The sequence below is a fragment of the Thunnus maccoyii genome, chromosome 2 (genome assembly GCF_910596095.1).
Source record: "Thunnus maccoyii chromosome 2, fThuMac1.1, whole genome shotgun sequence".
In the NCBI taxonomy this organism is placed as follows: domain Eukaryota; kingdom Metazoa; phylum Chordata; class Actinopteri; order Scombriformes; family Scombridae; genus Thunnus; species Thunnus maccoyii.
In genome coordinates this window covers 3,339,421-3,362,355 of record NC_056534.1, presented here as the reverse complement: position 1 = coordinate 3,362,355, position 22,935 = coordinate 3,339,421, and the positions used below count along the sequence as shown (strand labels likewise).

The following is a 22,935-nucleotide window of genomic DNA, read 5'->3' as shown; positions in this document are numbered from 1 at the left end:
CAGTTGTTTTTAATGTATGTTGGAATTCACCAAAATACTTAAACTTGTCTTTTTACTGCTTCAGTGTCCCCCCAGGATTGCTTCACTAACATCAACTTGTGATTGATCAATCATGACAAACATGTGAGGAAAAACTCTTTAAAAGCTTTAAAATCTAGTGAACATCCCAAAGTTTGCAAAGATACCAAGTATGTCAGACTGAATTTTAGGGAAATGTGTCAACAATGACGTATAATATATCAAGAATTTTGTTGTTTCATGTAATGATGCAGCCATAAAAGTCATGGGGCCCTTTTTCCTGCATTAGGGCAAAGGCGCAGATTCAAGCCTTGATTCCTGGCAGGTGACGCATGTGGGTGTGATAAACAAATTCCTGCAATTTTCCTGATCATCAGCTTTGGCACAAACCAGGTGCAGCCAGGCACATCATGGAGGAGAGACTGAATACATTATTAATGGGAGGAATACAGAATCAGCAGGTGGAGTCTGGGCGAGCTTCAATAATAACCAATCACATGAGCTCCTCTCATCCCCTTTAAATGCAGCAACAGGTGAAATGGGAGAGAAGCTGAGTGAGAGAGAAATGAGTTCAACTCTGTGAAGCACCCGAAGTTCAAAATATACATTCAGGACACCTCAAATATTAATATACATCAATCCAAATATGCTGACTGTGGTAGAATGAAAATAAAGTGGATGTGCTCTGATGTGTATTTTGTGCAAACAATTAATATAAGATAATACATTTAAACTCTGTAGTTTTTCTTCGTCTCTGCATATTTGAAAGTCCTCATTTATGCTTCTAAGTATATACAACATCCTTAAATAAACTGATACAAAATCTGGTTTGGAAATTTGCTGGTTAGTGTTTGAAAAGCTCACAAGTTCTTTCACTGTTTCATTGAAATATTTAAATAATGAATGAATGTGTCCACGCTGAGCTGGCTGTGAGTAAAATGAAAATGATTTTGTTTAAACCTGTTTTAAAATGTTTTCACTTACATATTTTTTCTGTTCACAGCAGAGAGGATGTTGATGTAGTCCTACTCTGTTTAGGACCTCTGGCTGTCATTTTACACACGGATTATATGGACACACATTCATGCGCAGTACTTAAGTACTGTACTTGATAGGGATGTGCAGAGAGCCCAGTATTTGTATCTGTATTTGTTGAGGCAGCAAAATTATTTGCATTTGAATAAAAATGGAAAGAGAATTAAAAATCCTGTTTTTGTTTTTATTTCGCTTTTAATTTTAGAAAATTAAAATGTTACAATAAGTGTTCATGAATAAATTACCTTACAAAGGAGGTCCCCACACCGGGTCTTGAACTGGAGTCTCCTCAGACCTCTACCTATTTATACACCCATAACACAGAGACAGCACACTGTGTAACGTGTAGGGAGGAACTTCAAAGGCGATTCTTGCTTTTCATTTTTCATTTATTGCCTATTTTTTACAACCAAACTTTGTGGAAAGGAGAAGAGGAACAACAGGTTATGGAGAGTCCCTTGTGAGCACTTCACATGTGTCAGAAACAGAACATGTGCTCCATGATATTTCACAATAATTCTGTAAATCATAGGGAGGAAACAAAATCTCATAATCAGAGCTGTGGTAAGAGGAGGAGCGATACTGGAAAGAGAGCAAAGCTGCTACTGTCAATCTCCAGAACTGAAACTAAAAGTTTGTCAGAGTGACAGCAGAGCTGCAGTCGAGTCTCTCCACTTCTGTCCAAATAAAAATTAACCTGAGTTCATCAAGTCTTTCTCAACAACACAGCAGAGTCTCTGCCAAACACGGGTGAGTACAACTGATCATATTTAATGTTTCAACAACCAGCTTTAACACAGCAGACAGGAAGTTCCACTCTTTTCATTTCATACTGACACTTGTGAAATTAGTGACAATATAACTAAAGATGTTTTTACACAGATTCAGTGAAACAACTTTAATTGTTTTTTAAACAGTCTCTCTGTGTCAGTTCTCAGGACTTTTGTAACTTGTAACTGAATCTCTGTGGTTTGGAGTTCAGCTTCACTCCAACCTTCCTGGTCTTATTACTATTTACTGATCACTTCCTACAGTCACACTGCATTCTATTTCCTGTAGCTGTTTCACATTAAAAGCTTTTCACCAGTGAACCAGAAGGAGGCTTTTATTTTGAAGCAGCTGGAGGAAATAAAAGGTGTTTGTCACAAAGTTAGCAGAACTTTGTTAGCAGTGCTATTCTTAAATAATAAATGTTCTCTACAACAAGATATGGACATATTCTGTGCTCTTTTTTCAGCAGATCAGATTGTATTGAGGAACAGTAAACAGCCACAATTAACTCTCAGATAAAGAACTATAGATGAGACTCTTGATGTAAACCAGCACACATACAACATTAAAGTGAATAAGGCCTTTAACCTGGCTGTGCAGTCCTGAAGAAAATCTTTTTATGCTTGCCAGCTCGGCTTAAATGGTTAAGGTTGCTCACGACGCGAACTGGTGAAAGTATCTCTATCCCTATTATAACCATGTTTAATTCTTTTCACGTTTAATTATTTTACCTAATATCACGCACTATGAATGAACAGTACATACATACCATAACCGTAATTTTTTCCTTTCACACTACATATGTAGATATGTCTGCTGCCAGCTGTCTGCGATCTGAAGCTCAGTTTCTGTGCTCCATCTGTCTGGATGTGTTCACTGATCCAGTCACCACATCATGTGGACACAACTTCTGCAAAAACTGCATCACTGAACACTGGAACAGTAATGACCAGTACCTGTGTCCCATGTGTAAAAAGGTTTTCTACACAAGACCTGAGCTTCACATCAATACTTTCATCTCTGAGATGGTTTCTCAGTTCAGACAGGAAGCTCAACAGAAAGCCAGCAGCAGCAGCTCAGAGCAACAAGCTGCCAAACCAGGAGAAGTTCCCTGTGACATCTGTACTGGAACCAAACTGAAGGCCCTGAAGTCCTGTCTGGTGTGTCTGACCTCCTACTGTGAGACTCACCTGGAGCCTCATCTGACAGTTTCAGGCCTGAAAAGACATCAGCTGATGGACCCTGTGGAGAACCTGGAAGACAGGATGTGTATGAAGCACGATAAACCTCTGGAGCTGTTCTGTAAGACCGACCAGACATGTGTCTGCATGCTCTGCTCTGTTTTAGACCACAAGACACATGATGTTGTTCCTCTGAAAGAAGAATATGAAGGAAAGAAGGCAGAGCTGGGGAAGACAGAGGCTGAAATTCAGCAGATGATCCAGAAGAGACGACTGAAGATTCAAGAGATCAAACACTCAGTTAATCTCAGTAAGGAAGATGCAGACAGAGAGATAGCAGAAGGTGTTCAGGTCTTCATCGCTCTGAAGGAGTCTGTTGAGAGAAGCCTGAATGAGCTCATTGAGACGATTGAAGAGAAGCAAAGAACGACAGAGAAACAGGCTGAAGACTTCATCAAAGAGCTGGAACAGGAAATCTCTGAGCTGATGAAGAGAGGCTCTGAGGTGAAGCAGTTCTCACGTTCTGAAGACCACCTCCACCTCCTCCAAAACTTCCCGTCCCTGAAAGCTGCTCCACCTACCAAAGACTGGACAGAGGTCAGCGTCCGTCCACCATCATATGAGGGGACTGTGGTGAGAGCTGTGACTCAGCTGGAGGAAACACTCAGTAAAGAGATGAAGAAGCTGTTTGAGGCTGAGCTGAAGAGGGTCCAGCAGTATGCAGTGGATGTGACTCTTGATCCTGATACAGCAAATCCTAAACTCATCCTGTCTGATGATGAGAAACAAGTAAATCATGGTGATGTGAAGAAGAATCTCCCAGACAACCCAGAGAGATTTTCTTTCTGTCCCTGTGTTTTAGGAAAGCAGAGTTTCTCTTCAGGCAGATTTTACTTTGAGGTTCAGGTTAAAGGGAAGTCTGACTGGGATTTAGGAGTGGCCAGAGAGTCCATCAACAGGAAGGGAAAAATCACTCTTATACCTCAAGATGGTTACTGGACTATATGTTTGAGAAATAGAAATGAGTACAGTGTTTATAATAACTCTTCAGTCCGTCTCTCTCTGAAGTCTCAGCCTCAGAAGGTGGGGGTGTTTATGGATTATGAGGAGGGTCTGGTCTCCTTTTATGACGTAGATGCTGCAGCTCTTATCTACTCCTTTACTGGCTGCTCCTTCACTGAGAAACTCTACCCATATTTTGGTCCCTGTATTAATGATGGTGGTAAAAACTCCGCCCCTCTGATCATCTGTCCTGTCAGTCAAACTGCCTGAGTCAATATCAGGATGCTGATGGATTACAGACGAAACAATGATAAACTGATCAATTATAAATACTGTCGTTCATGGTAACAAATGTACATATTCAGAAGTAATGTACAGTGTAAACTTGTTTTTATCAGGATATGATTAATGCAGGCAATGTAATCAATACATTTAAACTCTGTAGTTTTTCTTCGTCTCTGCATATTTGAAAGTCCTCATTTATGCTTCTAAGTATATACAACATCCGTAAATGAACTGAAACAAAATCAGTTTTGGAAATTTGCTGTTTAGTGTTTGAAAAGCTCACAAGTTCTTTCTTTTTTTATCAAAATATTTTAATAATGAATGAATGTGTCCACGCTGTGCCGGCTGTGTGTAAAGTCAACATGATTTTGTTTAAGTCTGTTTTAAAATGTTTTCACTAACATAATTTTATTTGTTCACAGCAGACAGGATTTTGTTGTAGTCCTACTCTGTTTATCTCTTTGTCAGCTGTTTAATTATATTCATATATCAATAGCCTTTTGTATAACTATTGTTTTATCTCCTATGCACCTGTCAGTTTAAAGGTGTGCAAATAACTACTTAGTAAATCCCACTTTTTTGTTTTGAACTCATTTAATCTCCTTTAAATTAAACATCAATGAGCCGTTTACAGCTATTTTACATAATGAACAACAAATCAAAATGTTCATTCAAGAGCTTGGGCAATATTGAACATTAAGCAGTACTGTATGCTGTACATCTGCTGTTTTAAAGGCAAAGCTGCTCACACAAGATATTGATTTCATTTAGGTTTCTTCTGTTTACTCTTTGTATGAAGTTAACTGATAAATAAAAACTATTCATGGCAATATTTTTAAAAGTGTACTTATTTTACTTTTAATGCCTAAAACTTTTGCACAGCACTGTATATTTTTGACAAAAATCTACCAACTCAAGGTCCACTTATGAGCTTTTTGCACTTTCAGCCATATCACATGTCTTCATTAGAGTTTGGTCAGTTGCCATGGAGATAAATCCTTTGACTTTTTGACAAACTCATGGACTCAGGACTTCTTCTCCACGTTGACTCAAAAGTTACTAAATCATCATTTTAATAAATTTGCAAATTTATTATGGACTTTTGATTAATAACAAACTATATAAATATGATAATAAATATGTTGTTATATTCATTATATTGAAGAAAAGGTTGCACTGTTGCATTGCACCAAACATGAAACTATTCCAATTATTCCAGATAAAATCCATTTAAAATAAAAAATCATTTTAAAAAATAATCAATGAATTAATAAAATATGTGTCTTCTCTGATACACATGAGGTCACTGGACCGTCTCTTTTTACCTGCTGGTGATGAGCTTCAATGGGAGACTGAATGTGTTTATTTAAATCACTGAACTAATCTACGATATGGGCGGCGATTCAGAAGTCTGGAAAACAGGCCATGAGATTAAAATAAACTTAAAACTGCTGTGAAATTGTGAAAACCAGTTTGTATATATTAATTACACCGTCAACAGACGGAACAAAGGTAATGTCTAATACTCTTATCCCAGTGTAGTTAACTTAACACAACTACTGCTGTGGTGTTCACAGCACACTGACAGAAAAATGGTGCACTATGGGACCTTTTGGACCTTTTTTGGACAGTAAAGGCTCATTCACACCTTCAGTTTCTAGTAGACAGGTGTGTAGGGGGAAATGTCCGTAGGCAAAGCTTTACCTGATGAAGGTCTAAGGTCCTAAATGTTGTATCTCTAATACAGTTTATTGCAATTAAAAGGATGGTGTGCAGGAATTCTCTCTTCTCTGACTTTTTTTTTTTTTGGAGAAACAACACTTTCTTACAAGGCATGAGGTTTCACTGAACGGTTTGATGAGTCTCACAGACCACCTCTGAGAGGTTGTGTAGGTGTTAGCATCTTCAATCATCATCAAAACACTGGTGTTCATCCCACATATAGAGTTTCACAGACTTGCAGAATCTATGACGAGGAGTTTTGAAGTTGTTTTGGAGGCTTGTGGTTGAACAACACTTTCTGCACGGCAATTAGAAACTCTTTTTTTGTGGCACAAAAATGCCAAATATGGATCAAAACAAAAGGCTAAAGTTAAACACTACAAAGGTTGAAATCACATAAAAGAGGAAGAAGAAAGTATCAGTATTGAGTCTGCCACCAGCTCTTTAAAAATCTGAAAGTCTCCTGAATATTCTTTGGGGTTTTATGGTCTGTTAAATGTTCATAACTGTTGTGCCTTTAACACACATTTCAAAACACTGTGGAGAGAGTGTTTTCCATCTGTCTTAAGTTATGAAACTGTGTTACTTCAGATGGCTGAGAGCGTTCCTTGAAGCTTGAGTGTTAGTCCAGTAAGCTGTAGTGGTTTTATTTATTCAGACAGTTGGGAGACAGAGCACAGAAAGTTGGATGTTACCAGCCGACACTCGGCTCCAGGAGACTTTCACTGCTTTACTATCTCTGGAAAACTGTCCGGAAGATTTCATGCAAACTGTTTAAATGTTAAAATAAAATGCAAATCAGGTGGCTTTCCCTCTGCAGCGGGGTCACAATGAACACACACGAAATAATGGAAACAGTGAGTTTTCAATGATTAACTGTTACTGCTGCTTCTGTTGATCACAGTTTCTTCTGAAAATAGTTTTCCGGAGCTCAGATGAGAGAAAAAACACAATCCGGCAGGTCTGAACTGCAACTAATATCTTTTTGTTATTGTGATGGTTCATATTTACTCTGGATGCAACCCCTCTATGAACTCAGAAATGTCAAAAAGAGGCAAAATGCTGCGTTTTATAGCAGTCCTTCTGCTTACAACACTCACATTCACTTCACTGTTTGTCTGCACTGAAGTGTCAAGTCTTACATGATTGTTTCTCGCTGCCAAAATGATTATATAATTGGCTGAGGTCAGACATCAGAATTTTTTGTCATGGCAACGCTTAAAAACTGAGCTGTAGTTGTTAAAATACTTGTTGGTAACATATCTTGTCATAAGCAAAGGAACTTTCACCCTATGAGCCATAATGCTTCCTCAGTTACTGTTAATATTTTGTTTTTGTTGAGCCATTGAGAGAAAATAGGATTCACAGTCTCGCTAAAGGACAATTCAACAAGAAAAAAGGAACCTTGGATCAAACCACCAACTCTGTGATTAACGAATGACCATCTTAAAGACAAACAACTAAATAAATTGAATTAAAACTGCAATATTTTAGTACAAGTCAAGTCAATTTTATTTATGTTGCCTAAAATCACTAATCACAGATTTGTCTCAAAGGGCTTTACAATCTGTACAACATACAACACCCTCTACCCTAAGACCCTCCATTTGCAGCAAGTTTCACTGCAGAACTAAAAAGTCAACCTCATGGTGGCGCTACGGAAAAAGTCAGAAGATCTTGAATGTTACATTACATTGAATTATATGTAAAAATACAAATAATACACATCCTATTACTGAATGTAAAATTAAGGGAACTTTCTGTTTATTTACTTTAAATTTCATGTAAAAAACAAAAAAAAAGTAAAAAAAAGTAAAAAAACACTCACTGTCAAATAATGGTAAAAAAAACCTTTAGTTATTCTACAAAGAATTTTTTTTAAAAATACAGATATTTACTGTAGACATTATATGCATTTTTACAGTCCAATTGTTGTAAAATAAAAACAAAAAAATATATAAAATATTGCTAGAATGCTAAATAAATGTATAAATGTGCACAAAAAACATTGCAGAAATACCTTAAAATTGCCTAATTTAAATAATGGCTTGTTTCATATAGTATTCTTTTGTAAATTCATAGAATTATCCAATTTATCCTTAAGACTGCCCCATCAAAGCACAAATTTCTGGATGTAAAACACAAAAAAATGATGTAGAATTATATTCAAATTATCCTCCTTCAACACCCATTAATGGTATCTTGAGAGCTTTAGGCTTTAATTGTATGTGATTATCTCATCTATTTACAGTAAATTCCTGGTAAAAAATATTGGTTTGAACTGTACAAAAAAATATGATCATGCGAAAATGGCATACAAAAACATAATTTTAATGTTTTTAATAATTATTACCTTATATAAACATTATCTGAAAGTAATTACAAGCAACTATCCAATAGATCTACAGACTTTTCCAATTAATGTATGAGATTTACTGTATATAAATAGTATTTGACAGTAATTACAAGCAACTATCCAATATATCTGTCTGATACTCTTCTTCAGAGGGATATTTTTTATATATTATATATATATTGTGTACACTGCCATCATTCTTCAGAACCTGCCACAGCTGTGAGTACTGTAGCTCCCTCAATTTGTTTTGTGCATTGCATTGTGGGAGAATATTATCCATCAATAGCACACACAAAAATAAGTCAATTTTGTCACTTTTCCATTATCAACACACTAAACATTTAAACCTGCTGTATACTGAATGAGTGATCCAACTGTGGTGGATGACGAATGAGCAGAATATGCTGAATGAAACTTAATGACTCTTTTGTCCACTCTACTGCTGTATTTTTTAGATATATATTGTATAGTCTGAATATACGTTCATATTTCTATCTCCAGTGGATTGGAATGTGTTTTACTTCTTTAGGGGGGAGGTCAGTCAAAGACAGTCTATACAGGCCCACACACTGCTAAGTAGAGGGGCCTTTAGGGGCCTTTAAACTAGGAGAAGCAGAAGAATTTAGAAATATATTGTTATGACCCGGTCTAAGAGAAACCCTGGTGCAACATGAAAATGACACTCCCTCTCCCCAGCTGCCAGAAAAAAAAGCAGCAACAAGGGATTTTGCAGCCTTTAAATGTTTATTTCATAGTTGTGGTTTCAGGGTGAGTTAACAGAAATACAACAAACAAAAGGGAACTAAAGCTAATCAACCTAAAATTACCTATTTAAACATAAAGAAAAAAAATACAAATCACTGACATAACTCCTAACTTAACAGAAACAGGAGGAAAGATATTAAACAAAAGTGCCTCCAACCCTACAGAAACTGGGCAGTTAAATATATTCGCAGTTATTTACAATACTGTACACAGTGGGCCAGAGAAGCAGAACAACAACAGCAACAACAATAACAATAGATACATGACTAGCAACAGCAGGAACAGCAGGAGAAGGACATCCCCACGTCAGCGCGGTCCATGGGGTTTACTGCAGATGAGAAAGCACAAAGAACTCCGGGGAAGAGGTCAAGTTAGTAACATGCATTAATGGTAAATGAATACATACAGATGGAGAGGAGGAGAGAGGAGCTCAGTGCATCAATGGAAGTCCCTCGGCAGTCTAGGCCTATAGCAGCATAACTAAGGGCTGGTCCAAGGCGAGCTTGGTCGGAGAAGATGGTTCCACAAGAGAGGAGCCTGATAGCTGAAGGCTCTGCCTCCCATTCTACTTTTGGAGACTGTAGGAACCACCAGTAAGCTGCATTCTGGGAGCGCAGTTTTCTAGTGGGGTAATAGGATACTATGAGCTCTCAATAATTTCAGAGATCAATGGCATAGAACCAACAGCAAGCATGCCAAAAGTAGTTACAAAAAATGACCAGCAAGTGTCGCACTGAGTAAACCTCCTCATCAATGGGTTTGTACATAGAAATGTGGATATGTTGAGAGCTAGACAAAAAACAGGCATCTATAGATAGGCATTTATACAGTGACTAATCTACACAGACAGTGAACATCATATGAAGCATCAACTATTGTGCAGTAAATCAGTTTGGGACATCTCATCCAGGTAGCATCAGTTAGAATCAAGCTCTCACTGGACAGTGGCCTCCATCAGCTGTGATCATGTGGAGCCACTTGATAACTGGCAAAACACTCTCAATGTAATTCTGTAGACCGGTTAGAGACTCATCCTACCTGATAGGAAGGGACTGCGGCTATTATGGAGATAGGACGAATAATTTCCTCCCACTAATAACTTTGTTGATATACATTTGACATTTGAATATTGTATTGAAATAGACTTGAAAAAGTCCAAACCTATCTTTGAATCTACTTAAATTTTGAGAATGCTACAGGAGGCGTTCAAGTTCGTTTCCCATACAATATGTTACGTCAACACTGTACTGATAGATATTGACATTTCTGTGAGTGTACTGAGAAGTTACACTGCTGGTCTTGAAGAACTCATAGACCCCTCGTGCTGATACACCGGAAGACGACGAAGGGCCAGAGTGCATCTCATGTTCATGAACATTTTGTTCTAGACTGAAAATGAAAAAATAATTATTACACAAATAATTATACATCACACAAACATCAAGCACAAAACAGTTCGACTAATGTAATTTCCAAAAAATAATATAATTATGATGGTTCTATTTTTTTTTTTAAACATTTTTTTTAAACAACCATAGTTGCCCAAGCCAGTGTTTGAGAATTATATATATATATAAATGTTTTCGGTCATATTTCAATCAATCAACCAATCAATTAATTTTTATTTATATAGCGCCAAATCACAACAAAAGTCATCTCAAGGCACTTTTCACATAGAGCAGGTCAAGACCGTACTCTTTAATTTACAGAGACCCAACAATTCCCCCATGAGCAGCACATGGCGACAGCGGTAAGGAAAAACTCCCCTTTAACGGGTGGAAACCTCAAGCACATACTCACCCACCATGCAGCCAGGAGACAAAATGGAGGCACTGAACCACTTCCTGATTTTAAGATCTTGCTGACATCACCAGTGATGTCATGGGTTAGACCAAGTGTGAGGGAATTTATTTTATTTAGTTAAATGTTTGGTTTTGTATTTATGTTATTTGTACTTATTTTGGTTTACGATAAGGAACAATGCTGTTGTTGATGTGTGTGTAAACAATGTTAACTGATACAAGTGACATTGTCATTCACCAGTTGTTGGTCTGAGGGAAAGGACACCCCTGATAGAAATATGGTTCTGCCTAGACAGATTTCAGAGCCTATTTAAAGGGAGAGATGTTAGTTTAGAAGAGAGCAGAAACCAAAGAGGATGTCAGCGTAGCTGTGTGAAGTTAAGTTTGATTTTGCTTGTTTTCATTTGGTAGTCTCTGAGTCTGTCCCTTATCACCTTCCTTGACACTCTGGCAAAGCTTCCTCACAGGTAAAACTTTATTTCACAGTAAAACAGCAAATGATTGTACAAAGCCAGAAAGGGTTGCAGAAATGTTTCATTGTTCTTGTTTCCTATCTTGTCAATTGTCTTTTTGATCCAAAATCCTTCAGGGTTTAATTTAACTTTTAAATTGTATTGCATGCAAATGAAGAGATTTGCTTTTTGCCGGCAGCCGGCAGCAGTTCTCAACAGTAGAGCTGGCACATGTGCACCTGGACAGCGGCGTATGACTTTGTTTTTTTTCTCGCCCATCTTCATCCAGCAAATCACTGGGTGAGTTCCTTTTTGCTTTGCTTGATAGCATTGTCAAAAATACATTACATGTCCAGTCAGTTTGAATTGTGCTATATGCCCTTGCTTTTGTCATGATAACGATTTGGTACCGTGTCATCTGATCACAACATCAAACAAAAAGCTATTTTACTGGTATATATTTTTTTCGTGAAGCCTGTGATCTATTCTTTGAGATTCTTTCTGACTTACTGACCAATCTTGACGATTTGAAGCTTTTTGCTCAAATTGTTTTCCTGAAGTGAATTTAATTCCGTTGAAATGTAAAAGGCATAGGACTGAAGATGCAGGAATTAAGTTTTGAAATCAGTCTTGCTAACTACTACATCTGTACTGTTGCTAAAATAATGTCTTGTTTCAGCAGCGTGTCAACATGTCTGGGAGCGGAGCTGGACTTGTGATTCTGATGCTCCAAATTACACAGTGAGTTTCATTTTACTTTGTTTTATATGACAACATGCCCAAATAACTTAATTTTATTTGTGAAGATAATGTCCCATTGCTGTCTGTGTAGTGTTGCGTACTTGTAGATTTATTACTCTTGTGGCCTATATGAAACACATCAGCAATTTGCAGCAATATCCCAGTCCTTCAGTGTTGCATTCCTGGATGGATGCAACACTGAAGTGTGCTATTTATACTACTACTACGGTTTATGATACACACTGTTTTTGTTTTGCAGGTGGTTCACAGGGATAAACACTGAGAGAGGCACCCTGTCCTTTCACTGAAGATGGAGAAAGATGACATCAGTCAACCCTTGTGTGTTCAGTCTCCTAAAGAAACTAATGGACTTTTGAATGGGACAGCGAACCCTCTCACCCACCCACACAATCAGTCTCTCAGCCACACTTTTCAGTTACTCATAGTCACTCAGTCCTTTTCTCAGTCACTCATTTGCTCATTACAAACTTTTGTAAACACACACTTGGGCAGTCTGGTTACAACTTGCATTAGAGGGACATAGTTTTTTTTTAATGGAAAATACCAATTTTAAAAAACAAACAGGCACTGATATTAGATTCAGTTATTTGGTTACAATAATGTGGTGAGCATTAGTACATGGCAACAATTACAGATGCACTGTACCAAACCATCAGATTCTTAGGCCACAGACATACACCCACTGAAGCTGTCCCATTGTTCTTTAACCATATCATTTTTCCAGTTCAATCGTCTCAGCATTTTTCGACATGCAACAGTTAGAGGAGCATGTTGATATAGTTTGTCTTTATTTGTGTACAATGTTCAGACAGACTTGTTTAAATATTTACATTTTAAATGACTTTTGAATGTTTAATTACTTGAATAAGCTCCATGCTTTGTTCTATTTCTTTATAATTGTGTACAAATGTTTAGCATCATTCATTTATAATGTTAATAAAGTGAGACATGGTTTGAAAGAAACACTTTGAAGTTGTATAATTTGTCTTAACATTTGAAGTCACAATTCAAATGGCTGTTTATTCACTGTTGTAAATACTGTCTGAGTAATTATGTCAAGTAACAAGGTTTGTGGAGAAAATGTTTAAAATTTGAACTCACTGTTAGCAGTCAGTTAGTTAAACACAGTGGTCCAAACTGACGTTTCTGCTGCGCTTATTTTATTGCTCTACTAGTCTCTTTGACAAACCAAATCTACTCAACAGTGACATGTTCCAACTTTGGTTAAAGCATGTCTCAGGTTAAAAAAATGAATATATTCCTGCACTACCTTCTAACCTTTGTATCCAGGCAGGTGCGTGGCATGTTTGCAACAAGGTGGTTGACTAAAAACATACAACTAACTGCATCATTGTTTTATATCCCAGAGAACCACATACTAGAGGATGTGAATAAGTGTCATTGCTCTGCAGGAGAAAGATGTTGAAGATTTGGATCGCATTGCTGGGGCTATTCGAGGCTGTGCTGCTAGAGTTTTCCACCCGGTCACTTCTGAAATGGATAATTATGAACCTGGAGTCTACACAGAGAAGGTACCGGAGGCCACCAAGCTCCTCACTAACACAGGTACCACACAAACATTATGTAATGAAACCAAGAACAGTAATGTATTTGTTTCTGCCAATAGACTGTGCACTTACATGCAAGTGATTTGACCAGTTGAGTATTCATTTGTTGTTGTTGTTAGTTGAAACTCACTGTAGTCCTCACTGTTAGTAGTCAGTTACACAACAGTGTGTCGAGTAGTATGTCGTACACTTTGCTGTTTATGGTAAAAATCTGTAAGTATGCCACTTGTGAAAAGTTCAAATTAACAGTAATACACAATTTACTGTTAATTTACACTGCTTGTAACAGTATTTTACTGTAAAAGTAGAAAATAACAGTTTTATGCTCTGTTTATAAAGGCACCTACAAACTGAATTTCAGCATGACACTGATTTCCATTCCTGCAGTATAATCGTACGTATAATGGCATATCCTGGGGTCATGTGGTGTACGGGGCACAGGAAATTGCTCTTAAAAACAGTATCTTTTTCATTTTATATATAGAAAAATTTCTTTACATAGGTCAAGAATGGCAAATTTTCTACAAAATCGTAATCTACAAATTAGGCTTTCTCAGAGAGCATGCATTTCCTGGGATCGTGCGGTGAACAGGGCACAGGAAATTGCCTTTAAAAACCTCTACTTTTGCTTAGTTTTTAGCTTAAAAAACAGCAATTCCTGGGGTCATGTGGTGTATGGAACACAGGCAACATAGGCTCCACAAAAGTGTTAAAAGTCACGAGACCTAGGATCTTCAGACCTGACTGGCCAGGCTAGGGCAACCTAGCAGTGTTAAAAAATAGCCTGCGGCGGTCAGGTGGTAAATATGCGGCCCCCCTGTGTCCCGACTATAAGGCAGCACACAGGGTGTGGTGGTCCAGGGCGGCAGGACCTTGAATGTGGCCCAGTCTTCTATGAGGGTTAGCCTCACTCATGCAACAGCCCACAATGCACCACACACGACGAATCTGACCTTGGCCCCCAAACAATCAGTCTCCTGCAAATTTTCTCACAACCCCTAAATTTTCCATCCCCTAGTCCAGCTTAGGTGGCTAGGCCATGGATGCACCGGGACCTAGGACAACCCTACGGACCATAGAAGCTGAAGAAACTCTGGAGGATGAGTCAACCACAGCCTAGAAGGATCCAATCTCTTAGACTTCTGAAATACCTAAGAAACCTTTAACTTACCTTTAGACCTACCTACTCTCGCTCTAGGGCCTAAGCCCAAAATTCCCCTATACAATTAGCCTCAGAATTGCTTGATTAGCCATCTAACCAACCCCAACTTAACATTCGCCTCCCCCCTACCTTAATACTTAACCCTAATATTTACTTTAATAATTTAAGTTAGTCTGGGACCTACCTTGGCCTACAGTAATACCTACCTTACTTACCTTATTCTAAGACTTACCGTTGTGCAAATACTTACCTCGAATACTTTAATACCTACTATTTACCGTTATCCTAATGCTTACCTCAATACCATGATAGAAGTACCTATCTAAAAAATACATACGTACCTTAAGTACTTACTGTAGGAACAATTAGCACCTCAACAACTAATACCTATCTTCATAATACCTACCTTAAATACCGACCGATCTTAGCAACTCCTTATACTTACCTGGACCTACCTGCCGGAAGAACAACAGTAACAACTCCAATCAACTGGCTACGGGACACACTCCGGGGCTCGATCAACCTCGGCAGGGTCTGTTGATCTTAAACCATTGATAACTAAGATTCTTACCAGGGAGATTCTAAGTCAGACCTTTTAGAAAATCCCGATAGGAAGAAAATAGTAAAGACACCAATTAAATGTTAGCAGATAGGAGTCGTGGGCTGCTGATGAATGTGCGTCGGCCAGTGCATTACCTTTGACTCCCCATTTCAACTGCTGAGTCGACGGACGAAGAAGGAGTAGTCAATGAGATATTTTCAATGTCCTTCCCCCAGTACTACTTACCAAATGCAGGGTTGCCATTTGTTTATTGCAAAATCAACAATGTCATGCTGAAATTCAGTTTGTTGGTGCTTTTATAAATACAGCATAAAATTGTTATTCTCCTTTTACAGAAAAATACTGCTGAAAGCAGTTAGCAGCCAAGCTCCTCACTAACACAGTTACCACACAAACATTTGCTTCTGCCAGTAGACTGTAGACTTACATGCAAGTGATTTGACTTTAGAGAGTATTCAGTAGTTGTTAATTGAAACTCACTGTAGTCCTCACTGTCAGTGGTAGGTTACACAATTGTGTGTTGAGTTGTACATTTTGCTCTTTATGGTACAAATCTGTAAGTATGCCACTTGTGAAAGGTGCAAATTAACAGTAAAGCACATTACTGTTAATTTACACTGCTTTTAGCAGAATTTGCACAAGTGGCATATTTACAGATTTTTATTGTAAACTGCAAAATGGATGACATACTACTCAACACACTATTGTGTAACTGACTACTAACACTTAGGACTACAGTGAGTTTCAATTAACAACAGCTACTAAATACCCTTGAAAGTCAAATCACTTGCATGTAAGTCTACAGACGGAAGAAGAGGAAGAAGACCCTTACGCCACTGCTGTGAGGGTCAGAGGCAAAGTTGCCATTGTGTGCGACTTGAGTTGTGACTTGGTTGACTAACACTTATAAGACTTGACTTTGACAAAGTTGAAAGTTACCTCTACTTCCTCCTTGTGATGATGTCAGATTGTTTGCACATGCCCACAAATGTCTATCTCTTCCATAGTCTTTGTTGCTAAGGTTGCTCCACAAGTTGTTCATGTTGTCCACATGCGTATTCCAGATCTGATTCAACTCCAAAATGTTCGGATGGATTTGAGAGGTTGACATTTGGAGTAAAGAAGGAGAAAAAGAAGTGAAATCCTGCTACTATAGTTTGTTTATGGAGCCGGAGGAAGCTTCCTGAAACTGACCAATCAGAACAGAGTGGGCTCATCAGGAGGCAGGGCCTTAAAGAGACAGGAGCTAAAATGGCCTGTTTCAGACAGAGGCTGAACTGAGGGGCTGCATAAAGGACCAGTATGAGATAAATACATACATATTACTCTACATATTCCAGTAGAGCCCCAGAATATAAATATAGAGCTGGAAATGTGCAGAATATGTCCTGAGAAGAGAGAATCCAAGCATTATAATCTGGTAATTTACTATTCTGAGTTTTCATGTGATTTTGAAGATTACGCTGATAGTATATTACCATTTTTAATCAAAATATTATCCTCATATAACCTTATTATTGTTAGCAGGTTACTGTAATGTTACCACAATCTTACTATTTTACATCAAATATCTCAAAACTTCTTCCACCTCTGGATGTTGAACCAATTTACCCTTTTTTTAAAAAAAAAAAAAACATTATTTCATGAAGCCTTTAAAGGTTCATCCATGACTCTGTTTTTCCAACAGTGTTGGCTGCTGCCTCACTGCCACTAGGTCCGCCTCTCTCATAGTAAATACTGTTTCTCTCCACCTCAGTCAGGATAAAATGTACCATCACTATCAGCCTGCTGCTTATCGTGGATTCAATAGAGTTTTGAAAAATGTTTCAGTTCAGTAACGCAGAGCTGCTGCTGTGTTTTCTGCCTGAATGTCAGCAGTTTGTTTATCTGTGCAACTGTTTTCTGGCTTCTCCTGCTGAGTGAACAACCACAACTATGTGAAGTATTCGAATAATTCAGCATCGGACATCTCAGTAATATCTGAGCAGAGAGCAAGTCCTTTACTGTCAGCTGTGTACATGAAACTCCACATACCACAAACTGACTAAAACTCACTCAAAGAGACAGCGAAGGAGTTTGATCCACTTATGTCTAAACTACTATTACTGACATTACTATTACAAGCTTTCTGTGTACTTATACCTTGTTACATTTAGCCCAGTTCTGTATGTTTTAGCAGAAGTACTTCATAATATTTCAAATAATAGAAAACATTACACTAACAGCACTGCCTCTGACAATAACATTAATCTACCTGAGCTATTATTTGTTTGTGTTGCTAATTTATTAGCATGCTTAATTCCTTAATTTGACATTTGATTAAAACACAACTGTGAAAGTAACTGAGTTTCTTTTGGAGTATTTATAGTCCTACAGTATTTAGGTTGAAGATTGTTGTTGAAGAGCCTCAACACATTTTAAATCACATCCACTTGTAGCATGAATATGTCACTTCTGTCCGACCTCATTAAATTATTATTCTGTCATTATAATCAGAAGAAATCCACCATTTAATGAAAATCTGAAACACATGATAGTGTCAAAGTGGAATTTCAGCACTGAAACATATTGCCAGTACAAAACTAATAGAGATCAGCGCTGGTCCCTGGTCGGTCTTCTGTCAGCATGCAGTCCAGAATGTGACAGAAACATGAGGATTTAATAGAGATTCATGAAAGCAAGTACTGGATTTAGTTGAAAAGTTTGAGTTTTGTAGATTATAACCTTTATCTTAATGGATATTTTACAACAAAACCAGCTCTGCAGAGTCTCCTGGACAGTTTACTTGACAAAAGTGCTTTGAAAGTGAAATCCTGTAGATACGTTACAGTGATATATTGAGGTTAAGATGCCATCCTAACAATGGCTGCTTTATTTTTGACTTGTCATAGCTTTTTTTCTTTTTCTCTCAACTTTACTGAAAATAGACCTTAACCTATAAACATGTATAAGAACAAAAAAGGTAAGAAAGCATGAGGGAATTAAATTATGACAAAATACAAAATAAATAGAACTGCAATGACTTCTTTAGTCCTCTATGACAGTGAAGTGAATATCTTTGGGTTTAGGACTGTTGGTCAAGAGCAGCCAACTGTCAATGAACACCCACACGACAGACATCAAAGCCACTAAACGTCTTCAGATCGTATTAACAGAGCAATCATTTACAAATTGACCACCAGAACACTCATTAGAGAGCCTGAATTTAGAGATTGAGGCCATAATGACTTGCTGAAAAAAAATGATTGACTTGATTTTTTGGAGCCAGCATCCAGCAGCAGTCTAGCATTGCACTTGAAGGTACTTCCACGTTGGCTTCAGCCTCAAGCCATGGTAGTTGCCACTTTTTTCTTGAGGGATAAGGGTCATAATTACTACGGCTTGCAGCCACTTGAACACAAACATATCATTTTGCCGGAATGACTAATGCTGTTTTCCTTGGAAGAACAGTCTCTATTTTAATCAGGGCTGCTGCATGATGGGAGCTGAGTGTACAGTGTGCCGAACTTTTGTCTGACGTCTAACCTTAAACGTGAGGATATCTGCTACTAGCTGATCCTGACATCACAGCTGAGTCAGGGCGCTTAGTTCCACCAAACAGGTTTTTCTTTCCTCTTCCAGGGATCAACATGCTGCTTCATCTTCCAGTAAAACTTCACTCTAAGGCCAAACGTGCGAAGTGGATGCAACTCCATCCTTGTTGGAAACAGTGATCGTATCGTCCCAGCGCGCTGCACTCTCAGGCAGCTGTTCAGTAACGTGCCGGTTAGGCCTGAGTTAGGCAGAGCGTGACATAATTGCAGCCAGATGGCGAGAATAAAAAACAGAACCGTTTCCAGCACCGGCAGCTGATCCCCTTCAAAATGAACACGTGAGTAAAGACGGATGGAAATCCCATCTGTGAGCGCTCGGCTCTGAGCTTCAGAACATGGATTACGGATAGGACCCTTAGGAGCGTTTGATTTCATTTTGGTGGTGTTTTGGTCACAGAGAGCAGGTTAGAGTTTGTTGGCTTTCACACTTCACTGCAGTTTAAACATTTTCCAATTCTCATGTCTTCCCCTGCCGTGTGTGTATCGGGTCTGGTGTTTTCTGAACTGCGAAAATCTGCAGAGTTGCATTTTTTCCAATTACCGTTTGGAGGACATGAATCTGGGTGACATAGTCAGATCCAGAAACAAACGACATATAACTTGTGTCAGTGTTGCCAAGAATTTTTCATCTTATAGTTTTCGCAGCTTGGCAGTAGAGCTTTAGTATAGAGGACTCCAAGATACAACCAGACAAAGAAAAAGAGATGAATGGGGATTTGATGACTCAGTTCAGTCAAAACTCACAGACAAAAGTTCTGCCCAACTTTTCGGCAAGCTTATTTCTTTCATCAGTCTTTCTGAGACCTTTGTGCAGAGCTGTTTAGTTTGGATTGTAAACTTTTTCACCATTTTAATAGATAAAAGGGTGATTATTTGGTTACTTTGTTAGCAGTTAAAGAGGACATACTCTGCACATTTCCAGCTCTATATTTATATTCTGGGGCTCTACTGGAATATCTGCATGATTTCCAGTTAAAAACTCCTTATTTATCTTCTACTGGTCCTTTATGCAGCTCCTCAGTTCAGCCTCTGTCTGAAACAGGCCGTTTTAGCTCCTGTCTCTTTAAGGCCCCGCCTCCTGATGAGCCCACTCTGTTCTGATTGGTCAGCTTTCAGGAAGCTTCCTCCGGCTCCGGAGGCTACGTAAACAAACTATAGTAGCAGGATTTCACTTCTTTTTCTCCTTCTTTACTCCAAATATCAACTTCTCAAAGCCATCTGAACATGTTGGAGCTGAATCAGATCTGAAATATGAGAGTGGACAACACATGGAAACACCTTAGCAACCACCTTAGCAACAACCTTTATTTACTGTTTGTTTGTATAGGGTTAAGTATATAGCACAAACTTATGCCACATATCGCAGCATTTATAGCCTCAGCTAGTTTGCAACGCCTATCTCTAGATGGGCTTAGCAACGTTAGCAACCAAGGCTACAGAACGGACAGCTGTTTGTGGACATATGTGAACAATCTTCCATCAGTCTGATGGGGAAGTGGAGGTAACTTAGCAAACGGAGCATTGAAAGCAGGCTGAATCCCTGACGTTTGCCTTGCATTTGACCTACATACATTCACCTCAAATTTTGGAACTTTGACCATATTTAACATCTGATATCATAACAGTAAAAAAAATAGCAGAAAATCACAAAAACCATGATATGTCCCCATTAACAATGACAGATTTGTTATTTGCTATTTGTTATTGCAACATTAGACAGATGTGTTGCGTTTGATGAGGTCATATTATGCTTTAATTAACTTGTGTTTTGCAGTCTTTCATTCACTGTGTGATATAAAGCAACAATGGTGAAGTTCAGCTTGTTTCATTCTTTCTTTCACTGTGATAGAGAGTGGTGATTGTGCTGAGCAGACGGTTTGCAGAGTCGATAGTTTTATTAGAGATGTGTGTTACTAAAAACGAGGCGATGACTGAGTCTTTCTTCAACCTGCTTCATGTTGTCTTCACTCTCTAGTGGGGGAGTTTTTCCTTGCCACTGCCATGAAGTGCTGCTCATGGAGGAATGTTGGGTCTCTGTAAATGAAAGGGTACAGTCTAGACCTGCTCTATGTGAAAAGTGCCCTGAGATAACTTCTGTTGTGTTTTGGCGCTATTTAAACAAAATTGAATTGAACTGAAAATTGAATTACAAAGCAGATTTCTCCATCACAACATCAGGCTTTATGCACCACTTAATGTTTACACTGTTGCCATGGGTATCAAAACATCGACTCTCCAGGAACAAAACCACCAGGAAAAGTTAATTAACTCGTGGATATCCCTGTCTACTCTCTGCAGAGCCAGAGGTTGAAGCAGGAAGTAACAGGCTGTGGTTTTAGAGAGTGGGCGTCCATCCATCAGGGTATTTTCCCCCTCTTCTTCAAACCCACTGCAGGAGGAGAGGAGGTTACAGGCTGGTGTTCATGACAGACAACAGACACACAGGTGATAACCTCTGAATGAAAGATGAATACTGCAGTTTATGGGTCACAACAGTCACTCTGTCTCTAAGCTGGAAACCAGAGATTCATACAAAAAGCTTTGTCTAATCTGATCATTGTGATAAGTTTTAGGTTTCTGTGTGGATAAAGCTTTACTCTACAGGTCCTAATAAATTCTAAGGAAAGTTTTTAGGTAGAACTGTGCGAAGCTGGTGTAACCTGGAGAGTCCTGTAGTCAGTGCATGGTCAGCTGAGCATGCAAAAGTTGAGAATTGTCCACAAGCAAGCATACAATTCAACATACAGTATGGTGCAAAAGTTTAAGGCCCTAAATTTAAATTTTGAGGTTAAATTTTGCACAGAAGGAGGACTGTGGATTTTGTCCTCCATTACTTCCATTGTAAGTGCATTATGAAGGGATCCTCTAATGGTCAGTATGAACAGGAGGAATGATTACAGCAAAAAAAAACATGTTTCAATGTTCATTTGGGCTCCTGACTGTTGTGAACCCGTCCTTCAAGATGCTTTTTGGGAAACAAGGCCAAGATTTGAAGGTTGATCTGTCACCACCTTCAAATCAGATCAGACTTGTTTGCCAAACAACTCTAAAGACAGTAAAAGTGGTAAATCTCTATATTCATCAGTCCACAGAAACACCAGCACAGTTTGCACAGAGCAGGGGTGAAACCAAGTCAGGAAGGGGTTAACCTCCACACATGCTGAAACTCACTCATATAAAACAGTGATGCTGTTAGGAAGAGCATGTTGCTGTTTATATGCTGAGTAAATGCCTGGAGGATGTATGTGGATCAAGTACAGCAGAAAACAGAGCCAACAAAACAGCAAAGACGCAGATTCCTCTGTCAACCTCAGCTATGTTACAGTTTCATGTTATATATTGGATGTTGTTTTCTGTTACGTCTTTTTATGTTTCATATTGTCGAATGTTTTGTGTGTTGTTTTGCACTTACACATTTTATTTTATTTTATTTTATTTTTTTAAATGAACAAAAAGTGATAGAAGCGTGACAACGAATCAGGTCCTGCAGAGGAATGTGGTTTTATTTGAAGACTGTGTTTTCAACATCAGTCAGACACAACAAACCAGATTTTGTTTGGAGCATGCTGCTGGTTTTAATACAAGTGTGTGTGTGTGTGTGTCCTTGTATCACTATGTTGAGGGGACATCAATATTTACAGTCACATTGTGGGGACTCGCCTACCTTTTGGAGACAACAAACAAGTCCCCATTAAGTAAATCATTACGTTTACGGTGAGGGTTTAAGGTTAAGGTAAGTTAAGGGTTAGGGTCAGTCTCGGGGAAATGAGTGACAAAGTATGTGTGTACTTGTATTTCTCACGTTGTGGGGACTGTCGTGACAATTTTGCAATGCCACTCTGACAAATGAGACAAAAATCTCTTAAAATATTGTCACACTTTAATAAAACTCAGAGCAT

At 38.4% G+C, this 22,935-nt stretch overlaps 2 protein-coding genes across 2 annotated transcripts in view; both read left to right on the top strand.

Annotated features, from left to right (window-relative positions):
- The first annotated feature begins 1,712 nt into the window (after positions 1–1,712).
- LOC121908163 (E3 ubiquitin-protein ligase TRIM39-like) lies at positions 1,713–4,636 on the top strand. Its single transcript, XM_042427948.1, has 2 exons — positions 1,713–1,803; positions 2,632–4,636. The coding sequence occupies exon 2, from the start codon at positions 2,634–2,636 to the stop codon at positions 4,275–4,277; it is 1,644 nt and encodes a 547-aa protein (XP_042283882.1). The 5' UTR covers positions 1,713–1,803; positions 2,632–2,633; the 3' UTR covers positions 4,278–4,636.
- The window catches only part of LOC121908167 (zinc finger protein RFP-like), a 147,342-nt gene continuing 126,157 nt past the window's right edge, over positions 1,751–22,935 (top strand). The window contains exon 1 of the mRNA XM_042427961.1: positions 1,751–1,803. The gene's annotated coding sequence lies outside the window, so the exon portion shown is untranslated. The remainder of the gene's footprint in view (positions 1,804–22,935) is intronic.